A 19,999-nucleotide genomic window follows, 5' to 3' on the forward strand; every position below is an offset into this window, starting at 1 on the left:
TAACAAAAGCGAAATCCAATCACTATATTTACACTCACACAAATTCTTATTTATATTTTATGCAATAGAATAGTCATTTGAAAGTCGGTCAAAAGTGGGAGGAGCTTACTCAATTGAACAGCGAACGATGACTCTTCACGTAAGGTAGAATTATTCATCCGCGACGACAAAAAAAGTCAATATTTTAGTATAAAATAAACATGACAAACAAAGTAACTTTCAGAGATAATCTTATTTAATCAGATCAGATATTTACATATATATGCATTTTTGCTAAAAGTTAATATAAAGCGTGATGATATAATGTATTGGTACTCGGCCACATGTGTGAACTCGGTGACTGTTATTTTGCAGCGAGGCGAAGCTGACGCACGCTTACACACTGGAGTTTGTCAAAGTTGTCAAAACACCGGTGTTCAAGTAGCTCAATAGGTTTGAAATTGTCGTCTGACTTGACGATATTACATCCTTGGGAGCCATGTGATTATATTATCAATGGTAGATTCATCGATATATGAAACAACTTCACTTGTGTTCGATGGATACAATGTATTTGTGGTGACGCATAACTGTCAACACGTGAATTACTAGCGGTGCATGTTTTATAATACAAATGATTAAATTCTCAAAAAACAAGGACAAGAGGATATGATTATAATTGACCTCTATCAGAGGGCCTCACGGCCGTCCACCCCACAGACACTGAGGTAATTTTTTACATTTGACATCAATCATTTTTAACAAAAATGAAAGCACTGCACGTCGGGATATTTTCCCGTTTCTTTATGCAATTGTTAATTTAAAAAAAAATGTTTGTATAATATATAAATATTATACATATATGTGTTATTTACATTTTTCCATAATTCTATGAAAAACAACAATATACACGTAATGTTGCGTCAAAATGTAAACAATGCCATGTGTTTCGTTTAAAAAAGTAGCCCGTTTACGTTGCATAGAACATTTCCATACGCAAGTTCAAAGTTCAATGTTACCATGCGGTTATGGTAAACAAACTCGGCTAGTATTTGCGTATAGTGAACAAGCCTTGTAAGCGTATGCATATGTAGTCCCCGCATAATTACTTGTAAATTGTACAATGATGTCTTTATATCAATGTAAAAAAATGTATTGCAAATTACAAATCATTTGCAACCACATGCTTTGTTGTTCCAAAACGAAAGATTTGTTGGTGAGATGGGGATTATGTGACATTTATTGTGTGCATTTCAGCAGTTGCATTCTTTTCCTGGCAGGGTTATCATACTGAGAAGGTCCTTTAACACCTAGAGATTCCTTATACTCACACAAAGCCCTGGCTATGTCCCCAATCATTTCACAACATATTCCCAGGAGATTGTGGACAATCCAGTATGTACTCACTCCCTGGTATTTGTCAAGCTTCACACTCTGGAGATGAGTTAGTGCTGCATCACGTCTTCTGATATCACCAAGCTCAAAGTAGCACAGGAAAGACAAGAACATGGCGTATGGTCGGGGAGGGATCCAAAGATCCGTGGCTAAACACAGTTCAGGATGCAACTGGGATGGACACATAAGACGACATGTCCCTGAAAACATTACGGATGATACAAATGCCTGTTGACATTTGTTTAGAAGGTTATATACCAGACTTGATCCACCGCACTAATAGTATCATCTACATACACTCTCCGTGACGAGATCGCGTGTCCACACATTTCCAGTGTGTTGATGTAATTCCCGGTCTGATAGTGATATGTTGCCAACGTCAGTAGACCGGGACTGGAACACACGGAGGCAAATGGAGACACATACTTCTTAGTTTTCCTAAGGCATTTGTATTGATCTTTATTTCCTCCAGAAAGGGTTTGCTTTTCAAATGTCTCCATTCCTTGACAGGATAATGCACTGACCATCAGATAATAAGCAACATACTCATCCATTTCCTATTCTGATTTACAGAGGAGATTACCAAGATGTTTAAAGTTGTATGGTCTATAACTTTCGTTCTTTTTGTCACAGTGAAAACTGTTTAAGTGTTATACATATTTTTCTCCGTCTGTCTGAGGTTTAAACTTTCTAATTTTACCACTTTTTATAAAGTTGCAGCACTGGAAGTATCTTTAATTATAAAAGTAAAAAGTCTTTTTAACGTGTACACGTAAAAATAGGCTCGAAAGATACCGAATCATTCCGAACTCTTCCGAACATCGTCGCGACAATCTCGAAGTAAAACGAGAGTTGTGAAACCAAGAGAAAATATCAACAAATTTTCATAAACAAAATATGTGGTCGACCTCATCAGACTCTATCTACAAAAAAAATAATGCTCGCACATTACAATATTTGATACACACAACATTTTACGGTAATGTGTAAATTGGATGTTTCAAATACTCAATCTGTGGACATATACTAGCATGATTTGCTCATATAGGCCAGAAGGAAAACGTAAACAAACACATGTGTGCTTATGCTAGTTACCTGGCTGACCACGTGCAGGTCGTGTCGAACGTCAGTCACGGGATACGATTAGGAATCCGACAAAACCCGAAGTCACTGAACATGGCGGTGATTGAAGGCGCTTTATTCAAAACCAGGAATATATGATTCCTAGATTTCGGCTCTCTTATAGGCCGACATATGCTTTTGGGGAGCTAAATCATCAAGTTACATGTCAATGTTTAAATATCAAATGTTTAAGTTACATATCGTTACAGTGAAATTAGCAGCAATACAACTTTAAATAATCTGGCATGCGTCTCAGATATAGTGATGGTTTTGGTATCGCTGATGATTTTTAAGTCATGTCTTCTTTCTAATACGGTCGCTGTAGGAAGGAACATTGAAGGAGTTTTTGTTGATTTCCAGCATGAACTTTTCCGTAACATGTTGTTTGTATTGTTAAAGTAATAAGGGCAGTATGCTGCATTCACCCAAGAGATCAAAATATTCAAACAAAGTGTGAAACATACAAATATATTTTTTTTCTTGCCAAAATGCCGATGGTGTGAATTCCAAAGCATAGAATAAAAATGTTTTAATTACATACGATGATACAATATCTGCATCCCCATATATCTGTTTTAACCTGGAAGATATCTGTTTTTTAAGGTACTTGAAAAGACAATATACCAGGAACTGGATATGGCAGAAAGAATGAATGAGGTTGCGTTCTGCAGTTACGAAAGAAATTCTCCACTGAAGGAATGTGTCTGGTGATGTTTTGTCTCCTACAGGGACAAGATAACAACCACATTGTATTATTTGATCTATCAAACCTTTACCTGGCCAGTTATGTAACCGAGATCTATTAACCCACTCATCAGCCTCTTTGGGCCAACTACATATGAAAGCATGGACGAAATCCGTATCATAACCTATTCTACTTTGGGCGTTAACCAGGGTATTAGCCGGTCCATTTACATCCATCTTAATCTTGAACTTATCACTCAACGATACTGTAACTGACCGCCTGTACATCTCACTGGATATAAAATGTAAATCTCCTACAGGTACGACTGATTGAATCATAAATTTACTACATATACGTCCCCGTTTAATCAACTCCAAATTCACATATCCAGGTCGACTGTTGGCATCTCGCATAACAAATACAGTTTTATTGGTAATATCTGGTGTGATACTAGAATCATCATGCGGACATATAACTACAACACGCTTGTCAATTGTCATACGATCACTGTCCGAGCCCTTCATAAATGCTCCCTCTGCGCGACTTCCCGTTAAAATCGTTCCTTGATAACCCATGCCGGCATTCCATATCTCTTCCTCCACAAGTGCCAGTTTCCTCCTGATAGTTACCAACTCATGGTTTCCCATCATCATGTCCAAGACGTGATTTAGAATCCATGAGTCGTCGTACAGTTCCCCTTGGTCCGACATGTTTTTCTTTATTGATCTATAGAATACCCTATAACATAAAAATACGAGAGTTTTGTATTCTGCTACTCAATTCATACATGAATGATGCTCTGGATATCTCGCTTTTTTGGAATATCATGTACGATGTATTTCTAAACGCGTTTTTGTCCAAACAAGTAGTATCTCTTTATTCCCAGACCTCAGATTATCACATATGGTTTCTTCGGTTACTCCTTCTTTTCTCACCCCCAACTGAACCTGACATTCCCTTATTATAACTAATGTAATCTGGTAACGGAACATTGAAATATATAAACTATCATTAAACACTTATCCGTAATATGTATAGAAATCTACATTACTCAATATCTTTAGTATCGTTTCGCTGCTTATCACCTCCATGATATAAGGATACGTTTAATATCAGATAATTATGATCTGATATGAAAAGACAATAAACGCCGGTACACATTGGATAACTGAATATTGCCAAAATTTACATAGAAACCTTATCGACACGTCCCGGTAGATTGAGAATGTCGTGTACAAAAAAGGGTAACGTCAGTGATAACTTACTTATATTTAGATGACTAAATTATCATCGTAGGTTTATTTAGAATTCCAGTTCCGCATTAGAGGATCAACGTTACACAGTAGTCCATCATTGTCTCCGAAGTTTGGTAGAGCAGGGTTTCTTCATTGTTTCTGTAACAATATCATTTAATGAAATCATTAGCAATATTGAAACGTCGTGAAATTCAATTTAAACCAATAGATGTTTTCCTTTGAACGAAAGACAATTATCAATTAGTATTTTCTTTGGTTTGTTATTTGTCAATTCTTTTTGACAATTCTTTGTCAACACTAATGTGTTTTATTACATAATTTGTTTACACCAATCTATATATGAAGAAATATAATATTTTCAACTATTACACCGACCGTTCAATAAAACCTTGTTATATTGCACGGTTCGAAGTTATATTGCACGCTTCCATGGAAACGTTATATTGCACGGTTCGAGATGTTATATTGCACGGCTTTAGGAACACCTCGCTGTTGTTGTTTAGTTTTGTAGAAAACTTCCGAGGAATTGCGAGTAACAGTGAGTTACGTTATTATGACGTCACAAAGGTTCACGCTCAATTTCGCGCTGGATTTATAGATCTCGAATCAAGCATTAGACTGGTTCCCTTCCCTTAGTTCTCTACTCTCCGCCAGGCTGCGCTCCGCTCACTAGGGACCGGTAGCGGGTAACCATGATGATTTTTTTGATTGGTCAATCTACATATCCGGTTCGCTGGTATCACTTTTTTTAGACGTGGGAAACCCCTTTACGCACGAAGCGACGGATCTTAACGTAAAGAATAAATAATTTATTTGAACGATATATAAACAAAATTAAATAAGATCTTAAGTTTTGAAATCATTTCGTGCTAACAGAGTTTAGTGTGTTCATAGGAACGACGTTAATGACGTTATTTTCTCTTAACGGAAGCAGCCGTCTCCATGATGACATATCATGCGCAGAAATGATGCGCACTACTCTGAAGTTGGAATTCTCACTCAAGATGGCTACTCGCTACCGGTCCTCAGTGAAGCGTACGCAAGGGAGGTAACTGAGGCGGAGAAATGATGCGCACTACTCTGAAGTTGGAATTCTCACTCAAGATGGCTACTCGCTACCGGTCCTGACGCAAGGGAGGTAACTGAGGCGGAGTTACAACGTGACGTACGTGGGCTATACGTCAATCTTCAATAGGATATTAAGTGGGTTTTTTTCCGTACGGCACGGTGTTGATGATTTTGTTAAGTGATTGTCGTATTCGTTTTATAAAAAAAATATTCAGCTGAAAAACTGGTGATTATGTAATAAAACAAATATTCCATGGTTACTGTGCTCTAGTTCATAATATTTACCCCTCGGTGATGGTAATCAACAAATGTTATATTGCACAGTTCGAGGTTATATTGCACGCTTCCATGGAAACGTTATATTGCACGGTTCGTGGTGTTATATTGCACGGCTTTTGGAACACCTCGCCGTTGTTGTATAGCTTTGTAGAAAACCTCCGAGGAATCGCGCGTAACGGTGAGTTGCGTTACTTGACGTCACAAAAGTTCACGCTCAATTTCGCGCTAGCTCTACAGATCTCGGATCAAGCACGCCATAGACGTAGGTCTCTCTGCTTGAAAGTTGGTTTTATCAAGTAGAGGACGATCACAAAGAATGTGTTGGATTAAAAGGCTGCATATAAACAGGACTATTAATTTAAAAAGAATGCAACTCGAGATAAAAAGTGGAGTTACGCCGTGAAGTACCGGGACTAGACGCCAATCTTCAATATGATCTGAAGCTTTCCCGTCCGGTGTAGATATTGATCTGTGATTTTGGCATTCATTAAAAATCAACTGAAAAAAAACTGGTGATTAATTGATTATGTAATAAAACAAATATTTCATGGGTTACTGTGCTCTAGTTCATAATATTTACCCCTCGGTGACTGTAATTAACAAATGCTATATTGCACTCGGCCTTTGGCCTCGTGCAATATAACATTTGTTGATTACCATCACCTCGGGTTAAATATTATGAACTAGAGCACAGTAACCCATTAATATTTGTATTATAGATAACAGCGGGGATAAAGTACTCAATAAAGTAGGGTTGTCAACCGGTCGGAATTTGCTAACAGGTTATTCGAATAACATTCCGACCGAGTAACCGGTTAATTGGTAAATTTAACATTAAAATAAACAACAGCAATTTAGTTCAACTAACAACCAAGACCATCGCGCTAAATTACGGACATTGTTCAATTATTATACCAAACCTTCAAGAAAACGTCGTTATATTTCACAATTCGAAATTATATTGCACGCTTCCACAGAAACCTTATATTGCAGGGCTCGAGATCTTATATTGCACGGCTCGAGATCTTATATTGCAGTTTTAGGAATACCGTGTCGTTCTTATCTAAATATAATATAGTTTTGAAGAGGACTTTCGAGAAATCGCACATAATAATAAGTAACGTAATTATGACGTCACAGTAGATTCACTTTCAATTTCGCGCCAGACGTCATCGTCATCGCTGTTTATGACACAATGGCGACAGCAGACGGTTGATTCTATCGTGTTGCCGATATCGAAATCGATGAAATTTTGGATTATGTAATAAAACAAATATTTCATGTGTTTCTGTGCTCTAGTTCATTAAAATTACCCCTTTGGCCTCGTGCAATACAACACATATTGTTTACAACCACCTCGGGTTATATATTAATAATAACGGTAATAATAATTATGAACTAGAGCACAGTAGCCCTTGACAATTTGTATAATGTTTGACATCATTGTCATTGTTTCGGGCAATTAAAGACCAAGGCTTGTGTATTTGTTAATAGGAAAAACCTTCGCGTTAAGGTACGGTGGCTGATTTATGCCATTTCGTCTTTTCGTCTTTTCGCCCCGAAAAGACGAAAATTAAATATCTTAATTCTCGTCTTTTCGCCCCGAAAAGACGAAAATTAACAAATTTAAATTTCGTCTTTTCGCGGCGAAAAGACGAAAAGTCAAACACGAAAAGACGAAAGTGAAGCACGCTAATTAGCGCCTTTAATTTTCGTCTTTTCGCCTTCAAAAATCTCGTCTTTTCGTCTTTTCGTCTTTTCGCCCCGAAAAGACGAAAATTACAAACCTTAAATTTCGTCTTTTCGTCTTTTCGCCCCGAAAAGACGAAAATTAACAAACCTTAATTTTCGTCTTTTCGTCTTTTCGCCCCGAAAAGACGAAAATTAACAAACCGAAAATTTCGTCTTTTCGTCTTTTCGGGGCGAAAAGACGAAAATTAACAAACCTTAATTTTCGTCTTTTCGTCTTTTCGTCTTTTCGCCTTTTCGCCCCGAAAAAATACAAATTATGGATATAATTTGTCATCTATCATATACGACGGAGATTATAATGTAATTTCTAATGTAAAATTATGATGAAGACCATGTCATGTATGTAGTCAAAATGTCTTTTCAAATAATATACAGTACCTTGTACCTACTGATTGACTGTTATAATTAACTGTATTTGAGCAATTTCTTGGTATAAGTCCTTCCTTTAAACTCAAAGTCTTCACGAGTTGTCTTTCATAAATTATTTTGTTAACAAGTTTATCGGTGGTTCAAACACTTTCAAATAATACCCGCCGACAACTTTTTTTTCCAAGTTGTGTAGGGGAGGCAACTCCTGTAAGTGCTATGTTTAGCATCTTAAGTTCATTATGGTCCTTACATATACACGGCGATGTTTTGATAAGCGTAATTGCTAAAGATGGCGATTAGAACACAAAAAATAAGATATTAATGAATTTAAAAAAAATGTATCAATCACGCTAAAGGATTTGCGGAATGATGAATCTGTTAGTGGCACGTGGCATATGCCACGTGTGAGAAATCTACGTAACTGCTGTAAACAAACATGTTGACTTCTGTTTTAAAACTTCTAATCTTAGTTATTGATGAAGATACTTGTAATACTATCAATTTAATAAATCGATTGTTATCATAAACTACTTTGATGCTTCTATATTGAACAATTAAGTCAATATTAAGATAAAAAGATTTCAAAATGACTTCCACACCAGACCGGAAGACGAAAAGACGAAAAGACGAAAATTAAGGTTTGTTAATTTTCGTCTTTTCGGGGCGAAAAGACGAAAAGACGAAATTTAAGGTTTGTTAATTTTCGTCTTTTCGGGGCGAAAAGACGAAAAGACGAAAATTAAGGTTTGTTAAATTTCGTCTTTTCGGGGCGAAAAGACGAAAAGACGAAAAGACGAAAATTAAGGTTTGTTAATTTTCGTCTTTTCGGGGCGAAAAGACGAAAAGACGAAAATTAAGGTTTGTTAAATTTCGTCTTTTCGGGGCGAAAAGACGAAAAGACGAAAATTAAGGTTTGTTAATTTTCGTCTTTTCGGGGCGAAAAGACGAAAAGACGAAATTTAAGGTTTGTTAAATTTCGTCTTTTCGGGGCGAAAAGACGAAAAGACGAAAATTAAGGTTTGTTAATTTTCGTCTTTTCGGGGCGAAAAGACGAAAAGACGAAAAGACGAGAATTTTGAAGGCGAAAAGACGAGAATCAAAGTCGCTAATTAGCGTGTATCACTTTCGTCTTTTCGTGTTTGACTTTTCGTCTTTTCGTCTTTTCGCGGCGAAAAGACGAAATTTAAAGTTGTTAAATTTCGTCTTTTCGGGGCGAAAAGACGAAAAGACGAAAATTAAGGTTTCTTAATTCTCGTCTTTTCGGGGCGAAAAGACGAAAAGACGAAAAGACGAAATGGCACAAATCAGCCACCGTATTAAGGGGACTTTCTCCAGCTCCCTACACGTTTCTTTGAAATATCATGAATGCCCCTATATAGGGATTGGATTTCGTTTTTATGTTAACCATGCTTGTATGGAGCAATTCCTCTAAGAATATATTCTATGGGGCGCGTTAGCGCCCCATATTGAATATATTCTTAGAGGAATTGCTCCATACAAGCATGGTTAACATAAAAACGAAATCCAATCCCTATATTTACACTCACACGACTTTTTATTTATATTTTATGCAATAAAATCGTCATTTGAAAGTGACGTAATTATTCAATAAAAGTTGGTCAAAAGTGGGAGGAGCTTACTCATTTGAACAGCGAATGGTGACGCTTCACGTAAGGTAGAATTATTCTTCCGCGACGACAAAAAAGTTCAATATTTTAGTGTAAAATAAACATGACAAACAAAGTAAATTTCAGAGATAATTTTATTTAATCAGATAAGAACTTTAAATATATATTCAATTTTGCTAAAAGTTAATATATAGCGTAATAACATACAGAATTTGTACACGGCCACATGTGTGAACTCGGTGACTGTTATTGTGCAGCGAGGCGAAGCTGACGCACGCTTACACACTTTAGTTTGCCGAAGTTGGCAAAACACCGATTTTCAAGTAGCTCAATGTGTTTGAGATGTCGTCTGACTTGACGGTATTACATCCTTGGGAGCCATGTGATTATATAATCTACGCTTAGATCCATATCGCCATCGATAGATGAAACAAATTCACTTGTGTTCGATGGATACAATGTATTTGTGGTGACGCGGAACTGTCAACACGTGGATTATTAGCAGTGCATGTTTTATAATACACATGATTAAATACTCAAAGAACAAAGACAAGAGGATATGTTTATAACTGACCTCTATCAGAGGGTCTCAAAACCGTCCACCCCAAAGGCTCGATCGTAGGACGAACATAGGCACAGAGGTAATGTTTACATTTGACACCCATCATTTTTAACAAAAATGAAAGCACGTCGCCCCGGTCGGGATATTTTTCCGTTTCTTTATACAATTGTTAATTTAAAAATTGTTTGAATCATATATAAATATAAAACATGTATATATTGTTTAAATTTTGCCAAAAATCTATGAAAAAGAACAATATACACGTAATGTTGCGTCAAAATGTAAACAAAGCCATGTGTTTCTTTTAAAAAAAAGTAGTCCTTTTACGTTGCACAGAACATTTCCTTACGCAAGTTCAAAGTTCAATGTTACCATGCAGTTATGGTAAACAAAATCGGCTAGTATTAGCGTATAGTGACCAAGCCTAGCAAGTGTAAATATATACATATGATCTTTTTGTTTAGTTTAAATATAACATACTTGTATCTACTGTGGAGACATAGTGAAGCCTAGTGCCGGTGTAACGTTGAAAATGGACCCCCGTTGAAAACTGACCTTGGGTCATTTTTCAACGTTGAAAAATAACCCCGAAAACCGTTGAAAACTGAATTTTCAGCGCACTTTTTACACCGACCCTTTGAAAATAGACCCCGTTGAAAAGTGACCCCATAAGAACTCATTTTTACACAACAACACAACACGACACCACAACACCACGAAATCACACAGCACAGCAACACACCAACAACACAACAACACTACACAACACAACACCACACAACAACACATCACATCACACAACAAAACACAACAAAATAACACAACATCACATCACACAACACAACAACGCATCACACTAAACACAACTTCACACAACACACAACCACACAACACAAGACAACATTACACAACAACACGACACAACATCATAACACAAAAAATCACACAACACAACAACACACAACACAACCACACCACAACACACAACCACGCAACAACAATACAACAACATCAAACAACAACACTCAACAAAACTACACAACACACCATCACACAACACAACAGCACATCACACAAACACGCAACAACAACACCCAACAACAACACACAACACCACAAAAGCACAACACATATCACAACATAACATCACATAACAACAAAACATCACACAACAACACCTAACACAAAACACAACACAACACGCAACACAACACACAACCACGCAACAACAATACAACACCACCCAAAAACAACATAATAACACACAACAACACAACACACGACAACATCACACAACACAACATAATATAACACAAAATCACACAACAAAACATCACACAACAACACAACACAACAACACACAACACAACCACACCACAACACACAACACAACCACACCACAACATTACAACACCACCCAACAACACAACAATACACAACAACACAACACCCGACAACAACACAACATCACACGACATAACGCAACAACACATCACAAAAACATCACGTCACAACACATTACACAAACACGGAACAACAATACAACACCCAACAACACAACAATACACAACAACACAACACCCGACAACAACACAACATCACACAACATAACGCAACAACACATCACAAAAACATCACGTCACAACACATTACACAAACACGGAACAACAATACAACACACAACAACACAACACAAAACAGAGCCACACAACAACACACCAATGACACACAACACAATAACATGACACAACCACACATAACAACACAGCACAACACACAACAACACCACACAACACAACATCACACTACAACAAAACAACACACAACAAACAACACAAAAACACATTACAACATAACCATACGCAGAACAAAACATAACTGATCCATACGCATATATATAATACATGCATTCTTGTATTGCAGGGAATAAATATATATTAACAATTACTGAATATATAATCATAAAAATCCCATAATTATAGTTTTGTAACACTATCCAGTGGTACTCGAAAGTGAACACCACAAAGTACAAACTTTGCATGCAGTTGAAAACAACAATTCCTTTTTATTTACTACTTTACCTCAGTGTTATATAGCAATTCCTCAGTTTGAGAACAATTAAATTAACATTATCTACACGGACGAACAAAATGACTATAGAAAAAAATGAAAGTTTTGTAGTGCCGTATTCTCCATAATAAACATACAAGCACCTAAAATATTTAATTGAGGTATTTGTTACGATTATAACAATACCAAATTTCAATTTAAATAGAGGTGATTACGTAATTTAAATACCGGCACAGAAGGGTCGCTTATATTAGGAATGGCGATTACAGAATTCAAGAATTATGTTTGTGCAACAGTTATATATGTGAATGTACTAGGGTCATATTTCAACAGACCATCCGTTGATAGTATGCCAAAGTCATTTTTCAACGGTCTTTTTCCAACAGACCTGCCGTTGAGAATTGACCCTAGACACTGTCAATTTTCAACGGCATGTTCAATTTTCAACGGCATTCGGGGTCCGTTTTCAACGTTGAAAACTGATCCGAGGTCAATTTTCAACGGAGGTCCATTTTCAACGTTACACCGGCTTGCCAGGAATGATGTTGTATGAATCAGATATTTTTTTTCGGCACTAATGAAAAACAGCAGCATTTAAAAATACAGCACGTGCCCGATTAGACTAACATACTTATAAATTCGTTCTTTTGATAAATAGTGCAGAATGAAAAGTACGCATGGTTTTAGCTGGGTTTTTTTCTCGGGACAGAAATAGACCGAAATATTGGCTTTGTATTCTCTATGTAAAATTAGTAAAGAGTATCGCTATGTTCATATAAATTATTAAATACAGCTGGCTAACATAACCAATACACTAACAAATCTACTTTAGATGTTGGTTTGGTTTTCGCGCCTTTTCTATCGGGGCACAGACTCACTTTTTGCCTAAATGATGTCTCTGACCTCTTTTTAAAAATAAAGTTTTGGTTTTGACCAGTGACGCTTTAAACAACTTACCTCCTTTCCTCTGACTTGGTGTCTCCCAGTAAACTGGTTTCAGAGTTCAAAGACTCGTCCTTAAATCTGTCTTTATCCCTGTTCCATTTAGACGACCTTCGGTGGTTAAAATTGGTCTGTGTCACAATATACTCAAAACTGTGCTGTTTTTAATCCGTTTCCTCCTATAAAATTGTTGCTGGCACTTTTGATAATAATAAAAATGATGCCATAATTTTACCAACTTGGAGCGAACTGTTGAAGCCATTGTGATGACCGTCAATCCATCGTAAACGTTAAGTGGTCCCAGGGACTGGCCGACTGGTAAGTATAACGTTACTACTATATCTAAATACACACTACAAGAAGTTTTAATCTGGCGTTCCGGTTGATGATAATGTCAAACAACTTTTTTATACTGTTTCCGTAAGATTACACGTTTTTGGCTCTGAAAACTAAACTCAGAGATTTAAATCACTGCTAGAATATAAATACATATTTTTCTTGTTCTCTTTGAACGTGATAATATAAGAGCGAACAATTTATTATACTCACATAATAGCGTTAACTGTTTAGATATCAAAGCTTATTATTAAAGCTATTTTTAAATTGTTTTCATTCTTTCTTTATGTCAACAAATAACTAATTAATATTCTCCATCTCGTTAGCTGACCATTATTTTACAATACTATGTTTTCTATTTGTTTTAATGTTGTTAATAAATGTCTGAACCTCTATCGGTCTATGTATATCGTTGTGTAAAATAGCTGATATTCAAGAAACTCAATTTATATCATAGGCCCAATATATGTGTTTACCTGATTGTTTTTCAGGATGCAAAATAGCTCTTTAAAAACTCTTGTTTTAAATCACACAAAAAACTAATTAAGAAGTCAATATGACAGATAATGATTCATTCATAAACTTTTAATTTAAAACAAATAAATATAGAACATAACTTTGTGATCACGACATTGTAACGTCGTTGCCAAGAACACCAAGTGGCTACCGTGACTACGTAGCGTCTTTCCGAACTCTCTTAAAAATGAAGGCGAGTTTACAAGCATCGAATTTCACCAACTGCTGTACAAAAAAGTTACTGAGAAATCATTTTAAAAATTCTTGGTATATCTTCATTTTATATTTTAAATCGACAAATAGTATGAATATCAGTGTCGAATCTCACTTAGCTATTTGTCAGATAGATTACTGATTATATCAATATACAAATTGATAGCTGTCTATGTGATGTAGATTATTTGATGTTTGATTATTTAATGACCTTCCAATGAATCAGCTAACTAAGCTACACTTCAATGCTTGTTTCCATAACTAACCACAGGTTACTTAGCATAACCTCGGACAAGTAACTACTCTACTAGGTAAAGCGAGAACACGGATAAGTAATCCTAGCCCATCAATCACTGAATCTCTGTCATGGATTAATAAATCTATATATTGGATTAAACAGATTGAAAGTGTCCGCTCACGAGCTCCGTAGATTGCTTACTTGATACACAGGGAAGTACCAAACTAGGATTTCCGTTATAATAAGGTGAACCACGAAGCCATTATCAAGTACCACTTCAACTAATTTTAAGTTAATGGCCGAGTGAAAATATTTTTTTCCTGTTGATTGCATTTCAAATTGAAATACGGTCATCATGTGTTCTCCAAGTGTAGTGTTTGTTGGTAATTATATATACGTATACCACATCACGTTTTACAGGTGTTTTACATAATATCATATAGTAAACCCCCTACCTTCTATCTTTAATTCACCCATCTAGTATTGAAATATTCTAGTACCATGCAATTGTAATCATATTAATGATTATTGTTCTACCATCTCTAAATTCGATTCGTTCGAAAAACCTTTGTGACCGTGGATAGGGTATCCCTATCTTTCATATCCACATGAGGTAGAGTCTTATAGTCCATCAGGTAAGGAGATGTAAATTTCATGTCTCTCTGTTTTTGTCTTCCTTATTACCGTTACTTATAAAAGGCAATAATTTACTGCATTGCTTGCTGTCATCTTTTTGTTGAATGCGAATGTTATCAGTTTAGTTTTAGTTTAACTCTAATAACTTTTCAATAAAAATCGGGGTTAGATGGAGTGTAACATGTACTTATTTAATGAACTAGATTATATATAATTCGTTATACTTGTCTATAAACTCTCGTTGTTTTTAAACCAAGTAGTCATCATATCACTGTAGTGTCAAAAATAAAAATGTCCCATGCGTTCCATTTGCAGATTCGTACCAGTTGTACCGGTACGGATCTGCTGTACCTGTATTGGAACGCGCCGTACCAACTGAACTGAACCGGGACTACTTGGATCCAAGATCGCCGGCGGACTCGATATTTTTCATTCATCATCGAAATGTTTTCGTTGTTGAAAACAAGACAGAGAGTATTTATATCTGATGGATTTACATGGATTATTTGTTTTAATATATGCCAAAACTATTTAGGTATTACTTTTATTTATATCCAATTCATTGGTAACATGGAAAATACTTGACTTTCATATTTGAAGCGTATCTTTCATATATGGGTAGCGCTATCATGGAAAAATCCAAACGCGTCCCATTTGACGGTGCTGTATTAATTTAGTACAACTGGTACGAATCCGCAAATGGAACACACGGACAGTTGAAATCAAAACAAGATTTCCTTTGATTGTTATATATACATCGCGTTAAGCACCATTAACTTATTTTAATAATAATTTTGCAAATTACTTTCAAAGGTTGTTGTATGATCGCTTATCTTTAAGGTATATTATCTTTGTGCGTACCAAAAATACCACTGTACCCGTCCCTACAGGCGTGACGCTGTGCGTTCAGCACAATAGAGGTTAACAACATTTGTGCAGTAATCAATTGATTGAGAAACTTTTTGTACAATTCTATCGTAAAAACAAACAGATAATGTATACATGCTGTTTGTTTATTCGTAACTTTGATGTTTATCTGCATCTAAAAATAGGGTGGTGCTTAACATTTGACGCTGTGTATATTTGTAGCATGTAGTAAGTTACTTGATAAAATTATATTGTGTACAAAATGGATACAGATTTCTGCCATCCTAGTCCATTTCTGCCATCAAACATAATATTTTTCATGGCCTTTAAGTTCAAACGTTATATTACCTAAATAAAAATTCCATACATTTCAATTTAATTCTTTTATAATACTCATTTGGTCTATCGATATATAGACCGGCGGAAGTGAATTCTGCATCAAATCAATATGATGGGTACACGATAGCTTAAACAGAAATACAAAAGACAAAAGTGGGCTTTACAAACAAATGATATTGGTGTCGACCAAACCTGAGCCAAAACATCTCGCGCAAAATGGACATCTAGCCATCCGTAAATGGTTGCATTCTGATTTCGACTTGTACGATTGATGAAATCCGGCCAAAAATATTTGTGATATAATTCAGTAGCTGACGATTACGGAAACAGAATATAACGTCATTTGATTGAAAAATGGTCATCTATTTATGACGTCATCAAAAAGTGTTTTCAACATTTCATTTTATGAACTGATATATGAGTTAAATAATTATTATCACCTAGCATACCTCAAGAATCTGTTTAAAACAATGTCAGTTGAAGTCTTGTCGCTACAAACTGCATTGATGTTAATATTTGAATCGCCAATCTATTTAAGATGCTATTTGAAGTTGTGTGAGAAAATTTCCAAGATCATTACTATGAACATATAAATGTGATGTAATTACGCTTTTCACAGTTTTTTGTAAATGGGTTTTGGCATCATGAACGACTGATTTTATTTTGATTTATAAGTTCCTTATTAGAACCATTAGAATTAGAAACGTATATAATGAATAAATTCAAAAATAACACATATGTTTTAAACAACAAAACAAATTGTTTTTAAATGTAAACAAATTTACCTTCCCGGTTCGTTCTGAATATAATTAGATACGCGTAGATGTAGATATATAGGTAAATTGGCGCGATCCCATCCCGCCATCACCTATTATTACGTTATAAGTGGTTTAAAAGACACACAGTAAGGAGTTTTTTTCGCCCCAGAGAGACCGATCCCATGGCATGAACAACAAAGAGCTGTAATACATGAAACCTGACATTTAATTAGTAATACAAATATAATAAGTGAATTATATACATTATAAATTATTAATATATAAAGGTATAAATTTCGTCACTAGTCAAGGCTTTCAGGGTAAGACTTGTGCATTTGATTTTATCAACAAAATGCCAATAAATATCTCACATCCAATCATACTTTGCTTTTTCATTAGGAAAACATTGTGTACTATATGAAATATAACAAATTTCACCTCATGCGCAGGTAAAAAAAAATTTCAAACATTCAAATATGGCCTCTCTTTGCAAACATTCATATAAGCGTTCATATCCTCAACAGACTGCCAAATGCAAGTACATGTAATATGATTTACAAACGTATTGTCATATCTATTTCATTATTCATAACGTAACTTTTTGTAGTTTTTGTTTTTGAACCTGGAAGCGAAGCACATAAAGATATAATATTTCGGCACTAGTCGAGACTTTCCCAAACTCGGGAACTCGGAATTACGTAACTACGACTTATTTCGCATGCTCATGATTTTTCTACTCGGGGCTACTCGAGGTAACCCCAAGGCAGACATGATGCTGTAATATAAATAAATCAACGTGTCGTTTAAAAATAAACAAGCCATTAATAAAACATATTCGAAGTTTCAAACAAGGTAAAATCACCTTGGGTTTGGAGCTAAATAAGTTCGACTGCACAGATGACTGGCTGGCAGAAAACTCACCGGAACTTCAAAATGCACATGTACATCGAGAATCAAGCGTAACAACGGACAGACCAATGAAGTAACGCGAACACTAATTATTGTTTAAATAAATAATAACATTTATGCTCTGTCGGCGTTGGAGCATCTTTAAAGAGTAGGAGGATTTTAATAGGATTGGGTCTTTGAACTGATTACATGTTAACAGTACAGGTTTCGTTCTTTCTAATAGCTTTCAACAAGTAATATTCCCTTAATCTATGAGTTAATCTTTGTATCATTTTAGAGGCGTTTGTAACGTGACGATAAGAAATGGTTACATAGTATACCCCTTTAAATAATTATAGTATATAGTATAATTATAGTATTATAGTGACATATGATTTATAATGATAAAACAATTATTCATGATATACGCTGCAAATTCATTAATAAAATCAGCAAAATAATAAGATTTTTGTGTAACGAATAAATCAATTTATTAAAGGAGCAAAAATTTCATTCAGTTTCGATGGAATGTTAAGTTGTGCAGGTTTGGGGCCATACTTTTCGTTACAGCCGGTGTGTGCCATTTCTACCGGAAGTAGTCGCATTTAGTATAACGCGTTCTCTCCCAGTAAGCATGCGCGGTGAACACTTCCTTCTTCGTCGCGGCTTGAACAAATCTGCAAGAAAAAAAATTCAAGCTAGGTTTTCGTAAGTATTGTTGGTAAGGTATCAAGTTATCGTTGCAATTATACATACTTTAGAAACCTGATGATACTGAGATGATTGTCTAGCGGTCTCGGAGTTCGATGTTTTGAGTTAAGTGTGATTACGCAGGATTTTTAATTTCAGGTGCCGGAGACCGCATGGAGTAGCGATATACAGCAATGACCGACTAAACGGCCTCTCTTGTAACAAACAGTTATTAACACGTTTTTAGTAATTAGTATAATAAATAGCTATCAAATAAAATTTTAATAAAAAGCGAATATTTCGTCAAAGATAATTATGCTTAATTACGAACCACATCTTTTAAAATTATATTGTCTATTATTGTTTTGGGAGCTGAATAGGCATAAATAATGTGGTGTCTATGGCACGGATAATGTATTGAATTATATGTGTTTTTATGGGATCTACAGATAATCAGCATACCCAGGGCGAAAGGTATTAACCCTCGGTCAAAGAGGGCGAGGCCATACCGTTCAACAGTGTCAGTACCAACTATACCATAGAGGAACCAATGGCAACACCTGTACCTCAGCACGCAAGCCTTTCCGGAGATCAACCCAACCAGGTTCCAATTGCAAGCTCAAGGAGTTTATCACATGCAGCCTCGCTGACCCCGACACCCTCACCAGCTCCAGCACTGGAACAAGTCCAGAACACAGTCTCTGGAGATCTAGGTATGGATCTTGCTGATTTTGATTCCCCCTTTCTACGGTTAGTGTATCATCATGTCTAGGTGAGAATATTCATCAAACACTGAAAGAAAAGATCTGGAAAATTGAATACATAGAATTATGGGCCTTACTTGATCCAGAATCACAGCCAGCTGTTAGGCAGAATTTGGTATTAGTAAATGGGGTATTACAAGTCAAATCTTCCCAAAGCAAACGAAAAATTAACAATATAGAAGAGTGGACAAGGATATTTTTCATTTTAACCAGTGTCTATTTGTGCAAATGCCCAGAAAGACACCAAGAGTTCCTCAAATATATGAGTATTGTTATGTTTGCAGCTGAGCATTTTGAGGGTGTTGAATTGAGGAATTATGATATTCAGTTTCGGTTAAAACAAGTGCGCACTCCTATGCGGTCATGGGCCGAAATAGATTCTGAATTATGGCAGATTTTGGTGTCTTGTGCACCGAGGAGTATTCAAACACCTAACCCTTCCCTTACTAGCAAATGTTACAGCTTCAATTATCAAGGGCAGTGTAGGAGAAATAATTGCCAATATCTACACACCTGCATCAAGTGTAATGGTGCTCATCCAGCATGTCGCTGTGGGTTTAATGCAAATCCGCAACATCAGTATATTACTTAAGGGAATTTTAGATTCCAAGTGCAAGGCATAAGGGGGAATAATCCAAAATTTCGTT

At 35.8% G+C, this 19,999-nt stretch overlaps 1 protein-coding gene and 1 long non-coding RNA gene across 8 annotated transcripts in view; both read right to left on the minus strand.

The window, feature by feature from the left end:
* Positions 1-3,167: 3,167 nt before the first annotated feature.
* On the minus strand, positions 3,168-13,406 carry LOC138316981 (uncharacterized). Its single transcript, XR_011207693.1, has 3 exons — positions 13,123-13,406; positions 4,447-4,575; positions 3,168-3,919 (listed from the first exon to the last, which is right to left on the minus strand). It is a non-coding gene; the product is annotated as an uncharacterized lncRNA (long non-coding RNA).
* A 3,833-nt stretch (positions 13,407-17,239) lies between these two features.
* The window catches only part of LOC138315246 (E3 ubiquitin-protein ligase TRAF7-like), a 42,967-nt gene continuing 40,207 nt past the window's right edge, over positions 17,240-19,999 (minus strand). For 2 of the 7 annotated variants that reach the window (XM_069256121.1, XM_069256115.1), the window contains exon 4: positions 17,241-19,380. In XM_069256121.1, the coding sequence (XP_069112222.1) occupies positions 19,374-19,380 (7 nt within the window). In that variant the 3' untranslated portion in view covers positions 17,241-19,373. Of the gene's footprint in view, positions 19,395-19,999 lie in introns of all 7 variants that reach the window. The other 5 variants (XM_069256111.1, XM_069256112.1, XM_069256120.1 and 2 more) reach the window with 5 other exon arrangements.

The sequence above is a fragment of the Argopecten irradians genome, chromosome 2 (assembly GCF_041381155.1).
Source record: "Argopecten irradians isolate NY chromosome 2, Ai_NY, whole genome shotgun sequence".
Taxonomy (NCBI): domain Eukaryota; kingdom Metazoa; phylum Mollusca; class Bivalvia; order Pectinida; family Pectinidae; genus Argopecten; species Argopecten irradians.